The sequence below is a fragment of the Lipophrys pholis genome (genome assembly GCF_963383615.2).
Source record: "Lipophrys pholis genome assembly, chromosome: 3".
In the NCBI taxonomy this organism is placed as follows: Eukaryota; Metazoa; Chordata; class Actinopteri; order Blenniiformes; family Blenniidae; genus Lipophrys; species Lipophrys pholis.
In genome coordinates this window covers 4,075,834-4,101,387 of record NC_137627.1, presented here as the reverse complement: position 1 = coordinate 4,101,387, position 25,554 = coordinate 4,075,834, and the positions used below count along the sequence as shown (strand labels likewise).

The 25,554-nt window shown below is 41.4% G+C and overlaps 1 protein-coding gene across 1 annotated transcript in view; it reads right to left on the bottom strand.

Moving 5' to 3' along the window:
* Positions 1-23,962, bottom strand: part of clcn2c (chloride channel 2c) — a 147,552-nt gene extending 123,590 nt beyond the window's left edge. The window contains exon 1 of the mRNA XM_080459103.1: positions 23,651-23,962. Coding sequence (XP_080315229.1) covers positions 23,651-23,701 — 51 coding nt within the window. The 5' untranslated portion in view covers positions 23,702-23,962. The remainder of the gene's footprint in view (positions 1-23,650) is intronic.
* Positions 23,963-25,554: the final 1,592 nt, after the last annotated feature.

The window sequence follows — 25,554 nt, the reverse complement described above, 5'->3', positions numbered from 1 at the left end:
CTTTTTATGTAACGGAGCCACTCTGCATTCAGGGGTTCGACCCTTAAACAAACAGTGACCTCACTGAAAATCCCAAAAGCAACAAATACTTCTGAGAAGTACTTGCTGTAGTTATTTGTGAAACAAAAAGGTCTCGGTATGAAATCTCAAGTGTTAAACTAAGGTGATGGATGACTGCCCAAATGTGACCTCAATCTCGATTAAAGCCATTTGGGGTTAATGGCGTCTGGCCCAAACACCCTTTCTCATATGTACAAAGAATTACCAAACTTAATCCAGTTTAAAAAATAAAGAGTTGATTCTAGCAAGGTACAGGATTTTGTCACGACAATGAGGGTTTGGGTGCTTATGGTGTCAAATTGATTTTGTGTCACTGTAGATACATGGGTGTAATCATGTAATGATATTAAAGTTAAAGATACATTTTTGGGCAACTAAAAAGACAAATAATGACTATGCAAAGGGATAGGATTGAATAAGTCTGTACTTCTTCCAATCCCCGATCAAACATCTAAAGTTCGTGCCAAATATGAAAAATGGTTTTGCTAAAAAGATTTTTTCTTTTGCTTTATCAATTCTGATGTTTCTTATTTTTTTACTTGTTTGGAATAAAAATCCATTCATACGGCGAGATGAGGGAAGGAACCAACGACATTGGGATTGGCGGGCAACTCACTCGACCAGCTGAACTTCAGCTATGATGTCATCAATACTTTCCATTAAAGTATGGCATATGAGGGGGAAATAAAACTAATGCTGATACAAATTAGGACGGGGGCTTTTTAAGTCTAATGGATTAATTAATTATAGAACAAATGATGCATTTAATCATTCCGTGTTTTTCCATTAAAACGTTTCTCAGGATATGACATTAGATGCATTGAATTTTAAAAGGTCACTACTGTATGATCAGTATGCTATGAGCTGACAGGAACTGTTATTACCTTCGTTAACGAAAGTTAGAGCGAAAGTTATGTTTTTGTCCACGTGAATGTATGTACGTATCCAACTTGTCGCAAAATCTATTGATACCTTGAATACCTTGTCTATGTATTCAACAAAACTCCTACCATGGTGCCTTTTCCACAACCGTGGGCTGTTATCTTGAGGTTAATGTGTACTAATGTGTTCGCCTATGTTTTCATATCTACGTGTGGCTCAGATAAACCGAAGCACCATGTGTGCATACCATGAAGCTATCGACATGCTTACATAAGAAAGTATATGCTCATACATGCATGTTCACAGGTAGCGTATCATCAGCTTTGGACTGAGGAACGTATTCAGGGATTGGACAACTTGGATCTCCGCGAGGGCCGCAACATTTGCATCCTCGCAACCAGTGGGTTAAATTTGACATGGGACCTTGACTCAGGGTCTTCAAAAGTATAGAGACTTGGGCTGCATGTGGTCTGCGGACTGCCAAGCGCCACTGTTTGACTTTCATGGACACCATGGTGATTAAAGGATCTTTGTATAACTTAGTGGCCAACATTTGAAAGTCTTTCTCCTCCAGCATACAAGCGACCCTACGGCGTCCTTGGAAATCGTACAAGGCCCTCTCCAGAGGCATTGGCTTGTCTTTCCAGGTCACCAGTAAAAACACAGTAATACCACAGCATGGACTCCATTGAATTTAACGCACTCAAAGATAGTCTGTAAGGTGAATTGAGATGAAATGAGACAGTGGATCTCAATGTCAGGTGATCGTTAGCTCAGGAAATTGTCAAAAAGTAGATGGGATCCCATCTCTGCCAACCACCATCCACTGAATCCTAAACAACCAACCATTAAAGAATCACACCGCAGAAGGCTTTTCTATGAATCTGACTTCATATTGGAGTAATACCTGCAGCTCCCAAGGTTATTAAATGTTGAAACACAGGAACTGTAACTCTTCTGACTTAATGTTTTGATGAAGACTGCAAAGCTTTTAAATCCTCCCGAGTGCCAAACACAATGAAGGTATTCGAGTTCATTTCAAGTGGGTTGGAAGTATTTATCTTTTCTCCTTTCTGTAAGGCCACAACCCTCCAACCTGTCTATCATCTAAACCAGGGGCTGCAAAGCTTCTCAAGACTCTTATCTGTTCGGCCTCGACCTGCTTTTTGCTGCCTTCTGAACTGAACTTATTAACTTTAAAATGACTTCCTGCTGGAGTTTGGAAGGTAGCCTTCCACAACACACTATTCAAGTGTCTTTAAACGTTGTGTGGTTTCCTCACAATACATCTTAACTAGAAAAAAAGAAAGCCGAGTGCGTTGGAGGGAGGTGTGTGTTGTAATTAATCTAAGGTTAATGATGCTCATCTATCTCGAGGCAACTGGGTGTCGGTGGTAAACGCTCAGACACATCGGACTGATTAAATCAATCTCGTTTGATTGAAGCACAGCTACTTGTGCTCCTGACGATTACTGTTGATACCACTGAGAAGTGTGTGCCGGAGAGACTCCTGCATCATGAAGAAGAATATAAATAAGGAATGTGCATAGAAGGAAAGAAAATTGTGACGAATGCCTACTGCATATTATGAATTTAAGTTGTATGTGCATGTGTCATGGCTACTGGGGGTTCGTGGTACACACTCCGCCGCTTTAACAGGTACAGGAGACGATTAGTGAAATCAACAACTGCAGCACACGCAACTTTGGCTTTACCAGTAACAGAGTCGTTTCGTATGTTTAGAGTTTATGGTCACTTCATTTGCTGCAAGGACTGTAAAAAGATGCCATTCGTTCACTTTTTCATTTCCATTTTTCCTTTCATGTATCAAACTTTTTTTCTTTTTTTTTTATACAGTCAAGCCCTTATTTTAGGGAGGGTTTGACGTTACAGTATGAAAGGCTGTTTTCTCATCAATTATCTGCCTCTGGGCAATTTCACTGGGGTGACAAGATGTTTTGATCTCGTCTAAACTCTCAGATCTCAATCACTTCCCTCCGTCCTGCCAGCACGTCACATCTCTCTCTGTGATCCGACTGCGGCGACGTGTAGACAACCTGCCTGGCAAGCGGATTAACCGGCATGTGTGCCAATATTAAATTTAACAGCTGCTTAGCTGATTAATGATCCGCAGGAAGTATGGTGCCACACGCCCGTAGGGAAAGCCCTGCACGCTAAAAGGTATAGGCGGCTTTCTCAAGCCTTCCTGTGTGGTCTGAGCTGCTGCATGCTCAGTGGGGCTACTGAAAACATGAATATGGCTGTGCAGATGCAACTCTACAAACAGTTCACAACCCCTGCTTATTAATGATAAAAAACAAACACTGTGAAAACACTCATCTATAATGAGATGCAATAAATATCCAAGCTTCAGGCTACTTAAGCATGCATATGGGATCCATAAAATAAATTAACGCAGTTTTATTGTATTGCAAAGGGGGGGGGGGGGGGGGGCGCACTATTAACATTTATCAGCATTATTATCATTAAAAGACACATACGTGCAATTTTAAATGTCGCAAAGTTTAGCAAGAACAATGGAGCGGTACTAATAGGAGCTCAAAAACATTTAATATACCAAGACTGTGTATTTCCCAATGAGCCAATTAGAATAAGAGTCAGCAGTGGTCATAACACAGTATTCGAACACATCCAGCAGGTTCCAGGACAGACTTTGTAACAAGTAGAAAATAACAGGATACATTCATGTATAATGCATTAGTACCAGCTTAGATAAATCCAATATTAAAACACCTTATTTCATTGGTATTCAAACACACTTTTGGCAATAGTACAACAAGAAAGTGGCTTGTCTGTGTGCAGCAGCCTCAGTAATGTTAACAACACTGACAAGGGCTTTAGGGAGAATTGGTAAGCAGTAGTTTCAACACAAAGAAATCTATAAATACCCTGCTAACATTGAAAACTGGTGGTGTGGGTAAATGAGGACATAGATAGTGTATGTGTGTGTATATATTCATAAATTCTAATTATATATAGATTTTCCTTTCGCATCTTTGTTGACGTGTCTGAATTGAATTAAAAGTAATAAAATTCGTATGCAGGTACATCCTGCTGCTTTCACGAGCAGCACATGTTGATCTTAAAAACAAATGAGCCACAGTGGAAGGTGGGAAAAGTTCATTTCCAACAATGATCTGCACGGTTTGGAAATTCATTAATGTTTTTCACTGCAACACAGACACACAAACACATACTGCAGGGTGTGTGGGGTATCACATGACAGCAGCCCTCGTCGTGGTTGCATAACTTCAGTTTCTGCAAGCAGATTTTACAACCCTAAACGTACGATAAAAGATCAGAATTTCCATCTTTGAAGTGAATGCCGGGTGCGTCTGTGCATGGGGTGATCCATTTAACAATGCCAAACAGTGAAACAGGGTGGTAGTGGAGTCACAGGCCTTTTGCAAAACCTCCAACAGAAGCACATGTTGAGTGTTTTTGTCGTTCAATGCGCTGACTGAGGGGGGAGACAAATATCCCCCACTGAATGTTTAACACAACTTTCTTTTGCATTGTGAACGCATCTCTAACCAGGGACAAAGAACTCTGTAGCGCAAAGAGCAAGTGAACGCAGCTTTAAAAATCATATTGAACACCTTGTTCGACCGTCAGCTACTGTCCATCTAAAACTACATAAGAACTAAAAATTATTGATTGTGAAGGATCATTAAACTCAAGCCTGTTGGCGGGGGTAGAGTATGCATGGTTTTTCATTTCCCAACCCCAACCCATCGGACATATTTTGAGGAACTTTCTGTCCAGTGTTACACAATGGGACACTCTGATCTGGAAACAGCTCATTCCAACCAGCCTGACCCTTTCCGCCACTAGGAAAAGCAGGTTAGCATCACATCCTTGGCTCATGAGCGGTACACTGAATGGCATACACTATGTCTTGCTTCAGGTATCATTCTTTTTTTTTTTTTTTAACTTTGTCTCTCTTGATGCCCAATTCAAAAAAGTGAGATAGTCACGCAGGGTAATCACTATCATGCAACACAAATCTATCAACACGATTCAATGACAAATGTCCAAATTCATATCTGTGTGTGTGTGTGTGTGTGTGTGTACACAAAAATATTGCGTCATCAGCAAGGTCCGTCCAAGGTTGCTGATCGTCAGCAAAGTGTGCGAGTGATATTATGGCTCATATCAGCTTTCATTGCTCCAAGTGCCACAAAAGAAACTAGACAGTTGCAATCGAGCATTAAAAGAGTGTGTGTGCGTGTGTGTGTGTGTGTGTGTGTGTGTGTTCCATGCGATTGTTGTTGTGCATCAGTCACAGCTCAGACTTGCTCCAGCCTAATGCGATGCACCACACCGATGCCCTGCAGCACTTTATCGAAGCTGAGCCCCAACAGGTTACTAGTCACCCTTCCCTTCTCTGTGCCCGCCTCCCACCGACCCCCACCCACCCACCCACCCACCACCGCCACACTTCGCTTCCCTCAGCAAAAAAGGTAGGGAGAGGTTGGGAAGCGAGTTGTGGAACCGCTGAGGCTCAGGCCAACTTATTAGGTGCAGATCGATGGGCGTGTGCTCTCAAGACGAGTGGCAGGCTTTGCAAGGACAAGCCAGCACGCACAAATGGAGGGATGAAAGAAAGAGGTTGGGTTTGGCTAAAAATAGGATATTGATCTCACTTTAACATGAATGTAGTCGAGCCTAGCGGGTGGGGGGGACGCAACACTCTAAACTTAATCAAGCATCCCCACAGCCTGGTAGGCATTTTATAACTAATAAATCATACATGCTACATGAGCTGTGGGATATCACACACACACAAACACAAACACACACACGCACACAAACACACACACACACACACACACACACAAGGTCTAATTGCTACTGAATAAAATAGTTAAACACATCAGGGACCAGTGGCGATGCTATCAGCCAGCACGAAACCAATAGCTTAATATCGAACCTTCGTCTCATTCTTGGCACAGAGTGACCATCATCACTTCAGCCAAGCTGAGCGAGAGCGAGAAGCATTCAGGGTAACGATCATTTTAAACGCCTTCTCCACTCCAACATCTGTCCCGACTCAGAGGATTTGGAAACTGAACCCGAGCAGAGATGGGGAATGGTGGCACAGAAGAGCAGCAGTTGGGAAATGGCTTTGTAAGTACTTACAAAATACAGATAAATAAATAAACAAACACCCACTTGCGATAAAAATAAAACGAGGAGATATTTCTGCCACAGTACGAGCATGGAGAGACGGAGAGACTGCAACAGAAAGTGCAGTGGAGTGGACAATGAGGACTGCAATAAGCTCTGTACTGGAATCCACGCCATATAACTACTGTATAAGATACTGTACGTTTTAATAGTGTTGGTCATCAAAGAATGCAGTGAGACTTGTTTTCATAAAAATCCCTACTGGCCGTGTGCCTCCACCAACTAACCAACAATAAAGTTTTCATGGCAATTTGTAAATTCGGAGCTAAAACATTCCCAAAAATCTTTCTTATTTACAGTGTTCCTGTTTTGAAGCTTAGACATTTACACGACAAAATTTCAAGTGACAATGCATCGTTTGTCATATGACCTGACCTCCAAAACGCAACAAACATTTTATGTTTTCACTTGAAAACATTCTTGTGTAATCGGGGGCCTTAATGGGGCATGTGTAGTGAACTTACTTACTGTGGTTAAAATGAATTTCCTATCTCTCAAAATAACTGGTAATAACTTATTAGTTTTTTTTTTCAGTGAATGAAATGATTATTGTTCCTCTGTAATAATCCACTCATATCTGTCCCTCCAACTTGAACTGTGTCACTCACCCTCACCTCTCCAATCACCGTCTTTTGTTAAGCGTCTTAGCCCGGTCACCCCAGGGTGGCATCGAGTGGCACTGCAGCCTGACGAGCACAATGGTCTTCAGTCTCCTGTACAGCAGCCTCTCCCACGTGAAACCCAGAGAACGTTACGTCAACCTGCCAGCCTCTCTACAGGTGGCATTCAACACCTGCAGGGCCCAAGCACCTCCCCAAGTACCCGTGTGACTGACTGGTGCCTCTTTCTCTGAATGACTTTCAGGTTATGAAGGATGTGGAAAGACCCAGAATCATCATTCATTGTAACCCAGTGAAAAGTGCCATTGTTCCTGGGCTGAATATGGCAATGAGAAATACAACAAGTTTTAAGAAACTTCACACAGGTTCGGCCCGAACTACCTTTTTATCAACGCATTAAATAAATTAAATCATGCAGAAATTGGTTCAATGGTCCAAGTGCCCAACATACGGTTCTTTCAGGTTCTTCATATTATTCTCACCACATCTCGAAAGGTTGAACTGAGATCAGGTGATTGGAAACACTTGAAGTCCACTTTACACGTCGTCATGTTCAAAAAAAGCAAGGTATTCTGATGAAAACGTCAGAAGATGCTACAGTAGTCATAAAGGGACGGCAATGTTCGCCAACATTACTCTAGTATAAACACAGCCAACTTAAGAGCAAAAAATAGGCTTTAAAAATTTTTTAATAGAAATTACCCCACAGCGCAGATCAACTGCAGCCTAAAGCGTCGATAGAGGCAACATCGAACTATGATGGAGCCATTCAGTCATTCAATTTCTTGCTCCTAGCCGACAAGACAAAGAGCGAAAACATCCAAACTAGTGTTGGAAATCGATCACTAAAATCTTAAAGTTTAAATGAATTTATAGGAAAATAAAAATCTGTTAATCGTGTGCCTTGGTCATGGCATCAATGGCAAAGACATTAGAAGTTAAAATTACCAATACCCATGAATGGTTTGAGGGGAAGCATTAGAAATGTTCACGTTTTACTTGAGAACTTTATTTGTCTGATGATTCGGTACCTGTATACAATGTTTGGATGTCACATTTTCTTTCTGATTTTGTAACGTCAGCAAAGTCTCCTTCATAAAATCTCTTTGTCTCAATGTGGTTTCTGAGCAAAATAAGGATAATCATCCCTCTGATTTGCTTTGAGATCCACCGTTTCATCCTTCAGAGTTGATCTTCTGCACATTTTAGCTACTTACTGTAGTTCAGTCAGATCCAACCAGTCTCATCTTTGACATAAACTATCCATCTGCAGAAAACGACTGCTAGAAAAAAACTTATTGTACATTCCTCCAAGATTCCTTCAACTGTGATCCTAATCATACCACCGCCGTTAGTTGGCAGCACATAGACGAGCTTCAGTGATTGGTTAGAAATTTGCTTGAGGTGCAAAAAGGAGTACCCAATACTGATACTGCCAAAGGTGCTCTGGCTGCTTGGACTGGAATCAAAAAAACAAAAACTCCTCCTGGCCCTGCTGGGCCAAATAACTTTTCTGGCAGAAGCCTTGAGGATGTCAGAGGGGAGAAGACATTTGAGATGTAGCTGTTGATATTCCAGTAGAGGACTCAGCCTCATTCAGTATGCCTTCCACAGGGCTGACCTGCCTGAGATGAAATGAATAGGCCAGAGTGGGGCTTTTTTGAGGGTTTTTTGAAACGAGCTTCACGAGAGATAGGGTTCGATATGAGATAAGTGATGTCTTGAAATAAATCGGACACAGACCCTTTCTTGAATTTGAGCAAATTTGAACGCTAAATGCATCACAGCCTTGTATCACAAGCCGATTCTGATCCTGGAAGTCAAATCTACAGATGCAGCGAGGTCCAAGATGGGTGCATGATAACATATAGCAGTACGAGTAGCACCTAGCAGCTGACGAATACTACTGCCAGTGTCTGCAGCCAGGCACGCCACAGTTATCAGTGAGCTATTATGATATGGGCAAAATCCAGCTGCAGCTTTTCCCCCCATGAACACAACCCTGATGTTGTGTATTGATGTGTCTGATGTGGATCTTTGCCATTTCATGCACTGAATCTGATCAAAGGGAGAAGGAAAATCAATGCTTTCCAGTGCATGACAAGAGCAGGGTTCATCTCAGTAAATATATCGGCATCAGAGAGGCTCTGTGGGGATTCTGACACATTGAGATGTTGCACTGGCAAAAAAAAAAAAAAAAATGCTAATTTGTAATGATCAGATGAGTGAACCTTTTCTTTGGTGGTTCAGCCTCTCATTCAGTGCGATAAAAAAAGTTTAGGACTTTCTACCCTACCATTCTGGAAAGAAGCCTGAGAATATATAGGAGGAAAAACTAAAAGTTTCAGTTGTGCAATAAAATAAATACCCACGGTTTGCTGTATTATCAGGCCCTAACCAACAGCTTGTGCAGTTCTACTGTTAACCAAGCTAAATTTCCAAATTGTCAATATCAACCTGCGGCGTTGGTTAGTCCCAGCTTAAGAGTTCAATCAAAAATAAAACAAACACAAACAAGCAATTCTCAAGACTTTTTGTGGATTTCATTCTGGTTTTAATTCACTGTTCCAAAATATGTGGCTTCCCAGCAAAGTGAAAACGAAGGAAAACTGACAATCTCAATCCTTGCACTTAATCTCCGTGGGCATGAAGATAAAGCATCAATCATTTGATAAGAAATCAAAGGACGGCGCTTGCAGTTTGACCACCCGGCTCCCCCACCAACGTGGGCGAAACTAGGCCAGAGCAAAAAAATAAATAAATGACTGGAAAGAGATAGTGGAAGAAGTGGGCCACAAACTTGAAGAAAAGAAAAGCAGGGGAAGAAAGTGAGGGAGGGAAGTAGGAGGAGAAGATTGATGGCTGAAAGGTGGGACCGGCTCCAGGACGGAGCAGTTTACAATCCGGTCACACACACTCACTGCAAACTGGGACCCAGTGGGCAGCCCCTCAAACATGGTGATGGGGGCTGTGAGGGGAATACTGTTGTGTGTTTTATGTGTTGCATGTTGAGCGATTTGTGCCCGCTTATGTTTGGTGTGTGTGGGAGAACTAATTGTACGTTGTGGCAGGAGCGCGAGAGGGGCACTCAAAGGCAGGCAGTTTGTCTTTTCAACTGGTTTGGTGGAGGGACAGAAGGGTATTTAGGCGTAAACACACCAAAAAAAACTGTCACAACAGTGAAGGAAAATCTACAAATTCTATGAAAAGACAAGGTGGATAGTTTAGCAAACTCAACTGATATTACTTGTCTGTTTACACGACAACGTGAAAATAGAAAACTTTGTTGTTTTGGGTCTAGTTTACACAACAGTGCTGAAAGAAACTGAAATCGGCTCCGAAGGGAGACATTCTGTAAATGCTTTGACACGATCTCCATGAAAATAAGGGAAAACGGAACTTGAACTGAAACGCTGCGACTGCAAATGTACACCACAGCCAGAACAAATAGTTCATCTCCATGTGCGTGAGTAGATGGACAACAACAACAAATGATGCAGCTTCACTTGAAATGGAGTCATGTAAACGGGGCCTAAGCACTTGGAACCCATTTCAACCCAATTTCACTGTGTGTACTCCAATTTTCCAAGTCAATTCTTCATCAAAAACAGCCGTCTGTGAATTGTACCTGCAAATTTCTAATATTCATGTGCATCTATATTCATTTATTAATGTTTCTATTGATTCACCTTTACAGTTGTGTACATGTATATTCAAATTCTGTTGGTTGAGTGTTGAATGTTTGTTTTTATTCATCAATATATACATTTTAACTTGTAATTTTTATTTTTTTAATCTTATTCATTTTTCTTCATGAAAATGCATTTATACATGTATTCATAATGGGCTGATACTGTATGTTATACATCAAAAATATACTTGGATTTATGAGGACAAGTTCCCTAATCAATCAGAATTAACTGTATTTTAGCATGTTCATTATAATGGGATGCTTATTTACAAATGGGCATATGGAATAATGCTTAAGGGTGCCGGACAAATAAAAATAATTCATCTAAAATGTACAGGAATTAATTTTAACTGCATACTGACACAAACCGATACATGCATTACCCGGACAACAAACTGTGCTTTTACACAAGACAGTGCTTGTTCGGGGAATAAAGAGAGAAACTGTGTGTGTGATGATGTGTGTTAGAAAGGTCTTTCAATGGCCGAAGCTGTTAAGAGTGAGCAAGCCAACTCCTGAACTTAATCTCTCCTTTTCCTCCCCGCTGTCAGATCAAATGGCACAATCCATCCATTTTACACACACATACACAACCCTGCATGTGCAGTTACACACACAGTTGCCAATACTACGTGTTGCGGATCTGGTTCCTGGAACGACTACTTGGGCCTTATGAAGGAAATTAAAGAGAGCAGCGATGGGATTGGTAAGCACATTACACAATTTGTTCACTGAAGAACACGTCTGTCAGCTGCTGACCACTGAAATGATTAAAAATGAGCTAACAAACATTCCGTCATCTCGTTCCACTCCGGAGAAGAGGATTCTCAGACTGAGTTAAAGGTTCGGCACACCTGATGGAGAGCTTGCGTTGGAACACATTCTGTTCAAATAAAGCAGATAAATGCTGTATTGATAAAATGTAAGTATCCAGATGGGTACCCAAGAGGATGCTGTGGATCTAAAATCAATCTGAATGCACTTAAATAAATCTATTAATAGCATCAAAATTAACATCAGCAGTCTCCTAAGAGTAGTACGAGACTAAATAAGTAATCTCTGACCAACTGGGTTTTTGTAATTGTGGGGTTGTGTACCTGCAGAAATCTACGTTAGATATAATACAGGAGGTGAGACTCAAAATATTACAGTATATCGGAATACTTTTTTAAATATCATACCCATACATAACTTGTATATAAATCATACCCACACCAAATAGTACATTACCATTAGTGGTGCTTTTTATGTTTTTCCCCCAATATAAACTATACTTGGGTTATTTCAGTGTAAATAATATCACAAACTTGCATGTTGTTTAAAACTAAAGACAGACAGTCGTTTTTCATTAAATTAGCTTCCATAATCCTCATAAGTCCTTACGGTAGAGGTACTTAGTCACAGTGATGAAAGGTTTCCCATTACTGATCGAATGGTTTAGCGCAGTATCACCGACTCAGCAAGCAAAGAAGAGTCTCCCAAACAATCAGGAGACACAGAAAATGAACAAGCATGACTCAGTGTGCAAAATGTGTGAAAGGAGGAGCATGGGAAACGAGATGACCACGAGGGAGGTGAGGAGCTCATACAGAAATCCGACATTGCAATGAAATCCACAAAATACGCAGACTGCATGAGCCAGAAACATGATTAGTCATTCATCTGCAGCACTCTGATTGGCTGTTCCGGCCGTGGGAAGTGGGATGAGCAACAAGTCACAAGCATTTAAGACAACTTTACTTAATATTTGTGGGGGGGGGGGGGGGGGGGGTGAGCGTGAGTATTGCCCGTTTAAAACTCGCACATTAAGGCACCATTTACACAACTTTTCGTTATTCATTAAGGAAAAGTTTGGCGCTTACAATGGGAAGCTTTTGAAAACACTGTCCATTCAAAAGAAAAACTGCAGAAATACTGAAAACAATGTAGTTAGTATGTCAGGCCACAAGTGTGCGCTGTTGGCCGTTTGTTTTATTTTTTTTTAATGAAACTCAACACGTCCCGTTTCCACGGAGAATCATTCGGAGCATTTTCAAGAAGTTCCACTCTGGGAGGAGTTTTCAAAAAGTTGCGTTTTCAGTGGCTACGAGCAGCGCCGTCACGTAAACAAACCAAAACACTACGAACAGTTTCCATTTTCACTTAAAAAAAGCAACGTAAACGCCTCAAACAATCTGAGCTTCCAGCGTGCCAGTGAGGGGGCTGCAGGGTCTGGCGGGTCCAAACCGTCGACTTTTATCAGGGGCTTAACTCTGCCAGACATTGGCAAACCTGCACTGAAGTCGACGGCAAACTGACAGCAATTAGTGCTGCAAAGGAGGAGAGCCACTGTAATTCTGAGTTGATGAACTGAGGACAAAGCTGGGGATCAATCAGGGATTTCACAGAGGAGCCTTGTGTCTGTGTCACAGCACCAGTAATGAAACCGCTCAACTGAACTCTGGGCAAATTGAGGTGCTATGTCTTGCCGATCGCTCATTTTCAACTCCTCTGTGGCGTCGTACCATTAGAAACACATTAGAGGCTCATTAGAAGCACGGCAGCTGAAAAGTCTTTATTACCAAGCACGCTTTGTAGAGAGGTTTGTTCTGGTACTATGAAAACTTTAAAGCAGTCACTTCCTGGTCCATGCGGACCTCTCGCCACAGAGCTCGGTGTTCAACAAAGTCTTCATTTACGAGCAATGAAGGAACAAGCGGTGGTGTTGAACTCTCTCAACTTCGGTTTGTGCACGAGTCACTCAGCATCAGGTGTCGACGGACCCTCGGTTCTAAACCAGCCACGGTGGAAGCGACGGAACCCGTCCAGGCGGCCCGTCTCTTCTTGGTGACACGAGGCTGATGAATATCTATCGAGGAGATGTTGAAAGTAAAAGCAGCTCCAGACGGGCAAAATCTCCGAGCAGACAGTCAGACACGAGTCGCTGATAGTGAACGGAACATCCACTGATGTGTCAACTGAGACTTTCCTACAGTCGCCTCCACTGAAGATCAAAACATTGGAGTTACTCTTGGAAAGTAAAGAGAAGGGAAAAAATAAATAAAAAAATCAATCTGAGGCTCTTTATCCAGATGGAATTTTTGCGTTTCGTTTCTTTTAGTGATGCACTAACAACTTCACCAGTATCTGGGAAAGGGTCCGATGATGCTGGGAGGCTGCTGCAACACATAGCCTGTGCATTTCGTTTGTGTACGGAGTATAACTTGGGCTTTCTGGCATTTAATAAGTACTCATATCGATACTCGTGGTATTGCTGCATCCACATTTTCTTTTCTTTTTTAATCTCATCCATGCCTGCAGTTCCTACCAGCAGGAGGAGGACGGTTTGAGGACGTTATAGTATTTTTCTTTTGTGGTTTTAGTACTTTTGACACCTCACCCTGTTTACACCAGGTATGTGAAAAATGAAGTGAAATATGGACAGTTGCAGTCAAGCTCCATTTAAACGTGATGACATGCACAGCATAAATAGATCGTCCATGGAAACATAAGTTCATCACAGTTTAGCCTGGTTGGGGTTTTTTTGCAGTATGCATATAGCAGAATGTGAGCTACCAATTATAACTTTGCTCTTTTTTCTTCTTCTTATATTTCACAAACACATTTTTTTACCAAGAAAACTCCATAATTTCTCAAAAGTAAGGTCTTCCAGGTTTCAGGCACATCTGCAAATATTCCCTGGGGGTGCACAAACTCACCAACCTTCTCACTACTTCAAAACCCAAAAGGTAGTGCCACCAGTATGTCCATTTAAAGAGCAAACCTAAGGCAGAACCCGTCCGAAGGTGTTTGCTTGTTAGGAATGTATCACAGTGGAGTACAGACGGCCTGGAGGAGAACGCCGGTCGCTCGTGTTGCCGCACTTCACTTCGTTTCTGCTGCAAAACAGAAGAGAAGATTTCTGTGTCCTCGGCCGGGTGGTTTCCTCGCAGATAAAAGCTCATATAAATGGAAATGCATCCGCATCTTAAACTTTGCGCTCTTGTGCAGCGAGGGCGGAGAGCCAAGCGGAGGTGTTAATACGGGTGGCGATGGCAACTGTTGCTCCTCCTGATGTTATTGGTTGAGACGGACCAGAGAGAATCGGATTTTAACGTGCTGATTTTCCTCTTCTCTTTCCTCTCGGGAGACAGGAGGGGGAATCTGAGCCGTCCTTTAGCATAATGCAACTTTCATCCCGTTAGTCCTCTTGCTCGCAATACATTCTTCTTTTTTTTTTTTAAAGCTCATCTGCCCACGGTTGCAATTTCTACCTTGTTTGAAATTGTAATGGATGTCTGGCATTGCCTTCAGGAGGACACTATGGTTATAAATCATGCAACAATTCAAAGAAACCTCCGGTCTTTTATTGCAATTCATTTACGGCAGATGTAAGGATGCACAATTTACAAACACCAGATCACTTCATCTGCAAACAAATGAGGGAAGTCACTCTAATCCACTACTTTGATGTAAATAGTAATGCGTTTCCCACTGATTCACCAGGGTAAGCGTGAACAGACTCATTTATTCAAATGTGCACTAGAATATTCAGCAGAGATGAAGAGTCTGAGAACGTTGAAGTGAAAACTGAAACTTTCTTGGGCATTTTAGGAATCCGTTTACACGGCAACGGGACTCGGAGCAACTGAACCTATTGAGAACGGCTCCCAAAGTGAGACTTTTTGAAAACGCTGTGGCTACGCCTCAGTGGAAACAATGAAAAGGGCAACTTTTCTGAAATACATCATTTTTCCAAAACGTTGTCGCATGAAACGTTAAACTTTTCTGAAATCAAAACCCAAAACGATGCATTTTCACTTGAACGACTGTCGTGTAAACGAGGCCCGATCGGAAAACATTCATGTTTTATTAATTCAGAAAGATTTAAAAACTTTTACATCATTTAAAAAGTAAAGCCAATCAGAGCTCTGAATTTAAAAGGAATAATTCCAATAATTGAAACAAGTTTCATCAGTATTGATGTGAGCAGGAATGTGTTTGAGGTTCATCTACAAAAGAACCACAGATTAGAAGTTGGAAGCTTTGTTCTGAATGGGATATAAACAGAGACACTTTAATATTGAAACAAACTTTATTGTCGGGGTTTCAACCATGATTTATGTTCCTCACATACTCCACCAGTGGTAACTTCAAGTGATGCATCCTGTTTTTAGCTACGAGGAAACGCTTTGTGTGAAGATTATTTTTACTTCGCAGTACTAGTCAGGAATAACTCTCTTGTGAAGCTGCTATTTTTGTCACAAACACTAAGTGAGCGCCGACTGGTGTGTCATGTTACTTCTCCATTTTCCCTCCTTTTATAGCAAACAGGTAATGACGACTCACAGAATCCCCCCCAATAATATTTCTTCCTGTGAATATTACTTCGAAAGTTTTTACATTCAATTTTAGTGTTCCGCATTAAAGGAAACACTTTTTTCTACTGCAATAGACTTGAGGGTTACTTTCAGTATATCAAATATTCAAATTACTTTTCATAAATAACTGTCCTTGATTTAAATTTAATTCTGACATTCTATGCTTTTTATTTTATTTAAAAAAGAATCTGATCTGAAGAGTGAAACTGCCTGACAAAAAATATAAACTATAATTTAGCATAAAAGACTGCCTACCGGCCCGAGCTTACATGGTTACACACCACAACCATCTAATTATGTTTTTTTTTTTAATGCGGTCATAACCGCAAAAAACATCACATTTCAATTTTTTTTAATGAAAATAAAGACAGATGAAAATATTTAACGGAAACCATTCTTTTTAACTTCTTGTCTTATTACTTTTATGATTTCGTGTGCCTGGATCACGACACATTTCCGGTGAGTCCTTTATTTCATGTAACTTAACAGTGTCACCAAAAATGTGTCATAATCCAGCATAAACTGCACAACTCCATTTTATTTAGGTCTTGTTTTTTTTAACAGCACTTCCAAGATCTACGAGAACAAATAAGAAAACAGAGTGAAAAAGGCCAAAAGAGTTCTAAACATAAAAAACTATTTTTGTTTGCTCAACGTTTTTTGTTCAGTTTTGTTCTGTTTGATGTAAACAGTCTCCCAAAATGCAGCAAAAGTTTTGCATTTTCACTTGATAATGTTGTCGTGTAAACACGGCGTCAGTCTTACAGAACCCGAAGCTTTGCATTGACCTTGACTTGCGAAGTGATAATCTTTTAAAACAAATCTGGTCCTCCCACCTTGGACCTCTCCACTCTCCTACGCTGGAATTATTACTTAACCAAAAGTCTCTGAAGAGGAGACACACCCTGGACCTATAACTCACTCTAACTTAATCTCACTCTCTTTCTCTGCCGAACGCGATTAATCATCAACATCAGCCTGATCAATGCATCCAAGAACAAAGAACAAGTCCCGTAAACACATCGCACCTTCGAGGTCTTTTTAAAGCCAACAGCAGAGTCAACATTTGCTTGGTCCAGTTAAGTGTTTAACAAATTTATAACAAGCAGCTCCACATTGAAAGGCAGTGAGATCCAGCACAGCTTTTTGTGTTGGGAGTAAATAGAGGCAATTTTAATTCATGAAAGGAAAAAGCAAAAGTCAATACTTTTTTCAGAAGAAGAAAGAAAAGAGAAAAAAGCCATTAAAGGCTTTTGATTGTTATCTTCAGTGAGAGCCGGCCCACGTTATGCAAACACTTCTCTCTCCATGCTCCAAGGGTCAAGGAGCTGTTGACCTGCCTTGCAAAACTGAAATAAAGACTTTTACCAGCAAGGCGCGATGAAGTGGAGAGACTCGGTTAAAAGGGAAATTTCCACTCCGGACACAATGAGAGCCGACATCAAAGCAGCAAGGTGGTAAAAATCCTAAATACCAGGGCATGTGGGAGAATCATGCAGGGTTACACATTAAACCAATGGCCACAAACACAGGGAGGCAAATATGAATGTTTTCTTCTGGAACATACAGTTTCACTTCCCCAAGTTTTCACTCTGTATTAGGATGTTACCACATTTCTAAGTACAAAACTTCCCCTCCATGAGAGCACAAAGAGCTACGACACAACTAATCCAGCTCTATAAAAAGGAAAAAACATTGTGGGCTGTGGAGGCCTATAATGCTTTTCTGTCACATGTTACAGTGTCAGATTTTTATCTGGAACACGGTCAACTTGTGTTGAACTTCATAAAAAGCAAAAAAGAATATTTATTTTTCAACAAAAAAAATTGAAATTCCTTGAAATGTGGTACGCTCCACTAAAGGTGGTACACAATGAATGACCCGATTTAATTTAGGCCCCATTTACACAACAACGTTTTTAAGTGTCAACGGAAAACCTCTGTAGCATTGTAGGTGTCCCTTTACACACGTCGGCCCTCTGAGCCACTGAAAATGCAACTTTTTGAAAACGCTCCGACTCAATCTCCACGTAAAACTGGAGGAAACGTAAGTTTTCTGTGCATGTGCGTAGGGTTTTATTACAAAAACAACCTATTCTAACTACATTGGTGTGAATACATCCCAGTCCTTAGTAAGAGAAAAAAAAAAGCAAATGCAGAAATATCCACAAAATATGCAGATACTTCAATCCTACAAAATGCTCCACATTAAACAATATTCCAGGTATCAACATTTAATCCTCAGGAAAATTCAGTCCATCTTATTTCAAGGTTATTTTAACAGTACATGTGCTGTCATGGTGCAGTGCACAGGTTCCTTAGACTGTCCACACACAAGCTTGCTTTTCTAACCTCTCGGCCAACACTGCTGATAACATGGATCAGTTGTACTGGGAAAATATGGAGGAAAAAATTTTTTATTTTTCTGTCCTTTGATTATTTTCTTTCCCAATTGTCCAAAAAAAGTTATTGAGAGGCCAATAGCGAATTAAAAAATAAGGTTTATCAAACCTTCAACAGAATGACGACCCATAAAATAGAGCATTTAAAAATGTCTCCTTCAAAAAAATCCTTCCAGCTTTAGAGTCACAATATAAACACATTCCGATCAGTGGTTCTCCTTGGACTCTGTGTTTACCGGTCACCTTATCTCTGTTCTTATGACTCTTATCTAAGCGGCTGAATATCAACAAGCAACAAAGACACGGGCTCTGGAATACTCCATCGTATTCCTTCAGGCAGAACTTGTTGCACACAAACACACCATTGCCCAGCACATTCAAGGGGGCTGAGTAATAACAGCGGCGTGAGGGGGGGGGTGTGATCAACACAAAATAAATGCAACAGGCTGGGACTCTCAAATGCAAGAGAATTAAATGCAGCGTAATCCCAGAGGTCAGCGCCTGCTCAGAGGCTGTGGCTTCCACATTAATGCCACACTCGACGCCCGCTCACTAAAACCTCCAGAAATAATTCAGTACCAGACAGTTGGTGCTGACTTGCCCTCATTTCAGCATTTCTAATACACCTCAAAGAAATGAATGACAGTCGCCGAATACTTATGAGCGCCACCCACAGTGCTTTGTCACAGTTGTGATAGCCGAATCACACTAATCAAGTTAGGCCGGCTTATTCAGTCACGAGGCTTCAGGTATTAAAAACATGAGTTGAAATTCCAGGAGAGTCACCAGAGTGCGCATGTTTGTTGTCATATTATGCCAAAATGTAAAATATGAGCGTCATGTAAAGAGACACTGCCGGCTGGCAAACACTGCGTCGTGCTTGTTATCGTTACCATGATAAGGCTGGATGTTGGAATATAAATACCCATTTGTGGCTCGGCAGTATTGGAATTGGTTCAACTTATAAAACTCCTGGGAAACGAGAGAAGCAGTATGGATTGACCAACTTATTACATTTTTGGCAAAAAATAATGCAACCAAAGGTTGGGTTAGGATTTTAAAACTCTTATGACAGAAGTTGCAAACATTATTTATTCAAATGGCCCAATGAGCCACCCGATACAAAAGCCTATTAAGTAATTCAGTTAGTTCCAATCAGCAATAAATACCATTAAATCGATAGCACTGTTCTATTAAAAAACAGTTTGTACCCAGTTGCAAAAAATATGCATGATAACATGATAAGTGGTGCAAGGTGAAGCTCCACTAAAGGCATCGTGGGGCGTTTATCACAGTCACAGTTGAGAAACAGCCCGTTATTACCCGGTTAAATATTACATACATAAATAGATTTGCTAATTATAATCAAAAGAAATGCAGAGACATCGTGCCGCCTTTTATTGCTTAGGCAAACTCCAGTTGTTCCCCACCGGGCATAATAAATAAAACCTGTCACGTTCGATAAGATCATCGATGGCATTGTTCAAAACACCCAATAAAAACCCTCACCTTTGATCGGGTGAAAACATAAACAGCTGACTAAGATTGCCATAAAGCACGCGTTGCTTCAGATGTTTACCATTTTCAAATTTTTGAAAAAGAAAGAGGTTTTATTCGCAACCGTTGCACACAATTAGGAGAATTACATTGTCAACGATTTAAAGAAAAGGGCTATAGAAACTAGTGATTCCTTTAAAATACAAAGGCCCGTTACAATTTGGGATTTTAATGAAGCATTAACGGAAACCAGCAGGGGTGTTTTTTAGGGTTAGGGTCATTTTAAGCAACTAGAACAATGAAGTAAGTCTTTTTTCACCTCACTTCAATCTCCTTAACAGGAAAGCCGCTCCAATTATCAATGAAAAATAAACATGCTTTCCCATTGAAGTACTGCTAGGTGACGTTGGAATACATTAGCAGCCATTTTATTTCAAGAAAAGAAGTCAATGGGACGGATGATGAAGCCAAAGTTCTCTCCCAAAGACCAGTTTATCTAGCTAAAAAGCAACTGGTGGCTCAATCAGGAAACAAAAACCACAGAGTTAAATTAAGCTGGGAATTATGAGAGAGTATTCAGAATGCATTACAAAAAAAATTCACAATGTATTTCAATAAGAAGTCCGTAAAGTTTAAGTAACACCGATTGTGTGCAACAATGGTGAGTCTTAAGGTCATAGTTGGAGAAAGCTTCAAACTTTTGCCGTCACAGTTGCATACAATACCCACTCCCTCTTGTATGATGCAGAAAACCCTTGGAAGCAGTGACTCATTACACCACCTAATGGTTCAAAATAGTATCGCAGTATATGACAGGCTGCAGTGATTGTATGAAGTAAAAAAAAAAAAAAAAAAAGATGCATTTCATGTAAAACCCAAACAAACAAAGAGGATTTTATGGTTGTATGTTCGCACAAAAAATATGTCAAAGTCCTCCGAAGAAGCTTTCACTTTACGGGTGCTTCCTCCTCCCGACCCATCCAGTCTCTCCGTACAGCCGGCCCTTCAAGCCTCTTCCACAGCCAAACTACACTGGCCTCTTTGAGCATCCACTGCCCACAACAAAACCCACACAACCACCATGACTGCCAATATCACACAAAGACACCATGTTACTACAACCCACGGCTGGGAGATGGTAAAGGGGACGGACAGAGAGGGGGGGGGGGGGGGGGGGGGGGGGGGAGAAAGGACTCATTTGTGTTAAATGAGAGGCTATTCTCACACTTAAGCTATTTTAGTTGGATTCTGTTTACATGCTTTCACAATCCCCCTCCAAGAACAATCATCCGAGCCCAGCGGTGGCTAGGTGGGATTAACAGTAAAAGGTGGTGTGGAGGGATTTTTTTTCTGTCCCCTTTCATAGAGCCGGTCGGCCGAGCACGAGACCCCGCCAGGGTGACGGAGTGTCCAGCGCTGAATCAGCGGGTCGCAAGTTGTGTAATCTCTCACACAAACACACACAGATTAACTGCGCGCAGAGAGGCGGGGTGGAGGGAGAGAACGAGGGGGATAGGGCAGTTCTTTACAAAGAAACTGTTCAAGAAAAGGAAATAGAGACCCAGAGAAGTGTTACAGTCGTGGCTCCTCTTAATTTAAAGCCTCGATGCCAATGAATGCCGCCGCCCCCCCATGGCCTATAAAAACAGCAGATTCTTTGGGCTTGACACAAGTTTTGTTAGTAAAAGTTCAACTGGACACACACAAAGCAGCACAGGGGAGCTCAGTCCGATCCCCACCTTCACGCATTCTGGGCGGAGGCCTACAAATCAGCACTTCTTGATTGAGGAAATTCAGGAGGCCCCTTTAAACTACACCGTAAACTTAAATGTTTTCAAAAGAATCAAAAGGGACAAGAAAAATCTGTGAAGGAACGTTTGCTGTATAAAAGGCAAACGGATTCCATATTCAGGTTTTCTCACAGTGATAAAATAGAGATTTAGTAAGGAGCCATGTCGATGTAGAGCAGCTTCACCTGCCTGGATCACTTTATACTAACTTTATACTGGATAATACTAATGACTTTGACCACAAATATTCATGGTTTTTCTTCATTTTTAAGCACATTTTAATTCAGGGGCCCAATTTCCTCTTGAGTGGGACAGCCCACTAAATTAGTGCCATAATAAGCTTTAAATTTAAACTTTTTCCTTGTTATCTTTACAATTTGCTTGGTGGTCTGGATTGAAGCCTCTTGCAGACAGTTTTGTTTGACATCCCTGGCTTATATTTCCAAAAAAAAAAAAAAAAAACAGTCAACAGTTTAACATCCTCCAGGATACAATCTTCTCCTTGAGCTACAAAGTGAGGGTCAGCCTGTTAAGTTGGAGGCCTCGTCGCAAACTGACCCTGAACTGGAGTCTTTTGTGTTTTCCACAACTACATCTCTGCAACTTAAGGCTCAACAAACAAACTAGAAAAAAAAGTTAAAAGGTTAGATCCTCTACATCATCAGGAGGAACAAAAAATCTTTAGCGCTGGTAGAGCTCTGCAAAACTAAATGTGTGAGAGCCCCCTGCTGTATAAATCAAGTCAGAAATTAATCAGGCAGACTTCACAGATGCACACAATATATAAAATGACTGCAATGCGATCTTATGAAGCCTAAACAGTAGAAAATGACTTTATGATCTACATGCCCCCAGTCAGAATCCAACCTCAAACAATCACTGCTCATACATGAGGGCCAACCTCACAGACGCCAGCATCACTGTCAGTCGCATGCACTTCACCTGACTGCACTTTAGACACGTGTACGGCGAGCTTTTCTCAGTGTTCAGGTGGGAAACGGTGAAGTGATGCATCATCACATGGCTGCAGCCGGGTCCGGGCACACAGGGCCGCAGACATACGACCCGCAGGCCGCAGGTTGATTCAGGCACGAGGGGTACGCAAATAGAAGACATGATTTCTGGACATTGTCTCACATTTTAAAAGAAGGTGAATTGATAAAAACAGCATCATTTTTGAAATTGCACTCAATTTAACTTGTTCTAAATACATTATAAAAGGGAGATGCTTGTTTGACACTTGTTCACATTTTGAGTTATTTCTAAGTTTTTTTTCTTTCTCATTTTACCATTTATCAAATTTGTCCCTCTAAACTGAACTGACAGCCATCCCTGATTGAACTGCTGTAAAAACCGTGCAGATTAAACAAACTCATGCATGCAAGGAAAATCTACCAAATACTGCTGTTGAGACACACTGTTCAGGCTTCTTAACAATGCTGCAGACAGACCGTGTTCATTCAAAGCAAACCCTGCCCTTCCACAACATTAAAACGATGCAAAAGTGTTTTATATATAAAACCACTGTTTCATAACATTGGCCGAATTTCAAAACAGAAATTAAAAACACAAAATATACTTGAAAATATGTTACACCATGTTTCAGAAACAATAAACACGGTGTTTTTGCCGATTTGTCAATGGAGTCTGGGCGACGGTGAAAAACCACCTGTACAGGTAGTTCCAAAAACACCGATACGCCTGCATCTCCCGAAAATGCTAAATATAGTCCTTGTGTTTGTGTTATTCATTACTAATAACTTACAATTTATTTTTTTATTTTTCTAAAAAAGTGCGAATATAAGGACTTTCACGGGAGCGCGCGGAGGTGCGCAGCCACTTCAGACACCTCAAACCTTCGCCACACTCACGTGAGAGCGCTTGGAGTTGAACCTCGTTTAAAAACCCACCTATTTTGCTCGTATTTGAGTTCACGACTAATACACACAGCGAAGTGGAAGTCCCTAGAATCACGTGCCCGTGTTGTGTCATTCGGCATGTAAATGTCACCCATTGGATCGCTATTTGCCGTTATATTGGAACTTTTTTGGAGAAGTTTGTGTTAGCCTCCACCAGATGTTGAGCTCCACAGAGCGCCGGCCGGGGCGCACTCCCCGCGGGGTAAAGTTCACACTCACCAGGGTTTGCTCATACTGCAGCGCCCGCTGGTCCGACCCGTCCCCTGCCATGGTTCCGCTCGGTGTCCCGTACCCGGCGACTCACAGGTGGTTGGGACGGGGGGGGGAGCGTCTCAGCTCGGAAGTGGGAAGGAAAACCCGACAGCAACACGTCTCCGCGAGGTGCCCGACTTCAACACATCGGACTGGCTGGAGTTTGTGCAAAGGAGCTCACCCAGTGAACTCCGGCTAAAGAGTGCGTCCAGATTACTGTAAGTTGCTTCATTTTATAGCCTCAAGTGCCATGTCAGACACACACACACTCGCTCTCTCTCTCTCTCTCTCTCTCTCTCTCACACACACGGAGCGAGGCGGGACTTGTGCGGTTCGAAGTGAATCGACCCTCCCATTGGGAAGTCGGAAGGAGCCGTCACTGCTGGAGATCCAGAGATCACCCTCTCACGTTCAGGCTGTGACTGTTCACAAGCACCAAAACAGCCCAAGTGAACCCCCAAAAAACAAAAAAGTCGTGGAAAACTTTATGATGTCCTCATTTTTTATTTTTATTTTGCCATAGCAATTAAAGACCAAAAAGTATCAGCAAGCCTCATGTATGAGTAAACCCATCCATAAGTCCAGGATTTTCCAAAACTTTAAAGTGAAGCCAAACTATTTTGTCAGTCACCCTTTCTAAGTTATGATTCTGTTGGTTAGAATTGGATTTGTTGAGTTTCTCTCTGCTAAAAGCTCAGAGAAATGACTGTGTTCTATGTGGCGCTGTATAAATAAAGTGGAATTGAATTGAATTGAATTAACCAACAGAAAAGTAAGTCAAGTGAGTAAATCCCAGTTTACAAAGCAACACGCCGAGTGGAAACGCATCATTTTTCATGTTTACACTCCAACATTCTGGAAACAATGTCTGTTTACATGGCAAAGGCAGAAACACTAAAAGATTATGTCGTTTCCATGCAGGGCCACTAGTGGGTGCTGTTGATTGTTTTTGTACTAAAACCACACAGGTGTGCAACAATACACCATAAACATTAACAATGGTGGGAACACGTGTATGGACCAAGTTGGATTGCTATTGGATTGCCATTACGGGAGAGTCTCGACTATAAGATTATATTACAATACTATATTGTTGTTATTGTCCATCTACTCAAGGACATGCCGAATAACTAACTTTGTCTAACTTCTCCCATCAAACGTGCAGCTCCAAATATTCTCCTCACAGTTCACTACGACCAATATCTACGCAGCCGTGCTTGACACCGTTGTCCTGGGAGTCACCACCACACAAGCTGTTGACTCACATGTCACAGCTGCACAACAGGTTTAAAGTCAAAATGCATTTTATTTGCAACTGTGTCACAGAAAGGTTTTCGCTTTACACAGCAGCGTTTTGAAAACGATGTCTGTTTACACAGAAATGGCAGAAACACTGAAAAATATGTTAATGCTAATTGTCTTTGTTCATCGTTTTGGTCCACTCAGTATGTAAGACATATAATGTGTCTCCACATGAAATCCGGATGATGATGTACGGATTCACGTTATTAGACAAGTGTTGTTAAATTCAAGAGTGAACGGCGCACGTTGCATTCATTGCTATGAATTAATCCGTCTTGTGCACGCATAGAGCTGTTTACTACGACTGTAGTGTGCATGCGCAGTATCAGCGTTTCACAAAAAATTCAATTTTCCGCCGGTTCCACCAAGACAGAGTTGGATTTCAAAAAGTTCCACCTTGGGAGCCGTGTTAATCGGATGCTCACGAGGGTCTGGTACAAAAGTGTGTTCAAACACTGATTTCTACATAAATAGAGGTAATTGGAAGTAATCCAAAGAAGTTGGAACACCTGTAGGGAAAAGTTCCACCGACTTTCAAGGTTTCATTGACTTCCATTGTTGTAGAACAG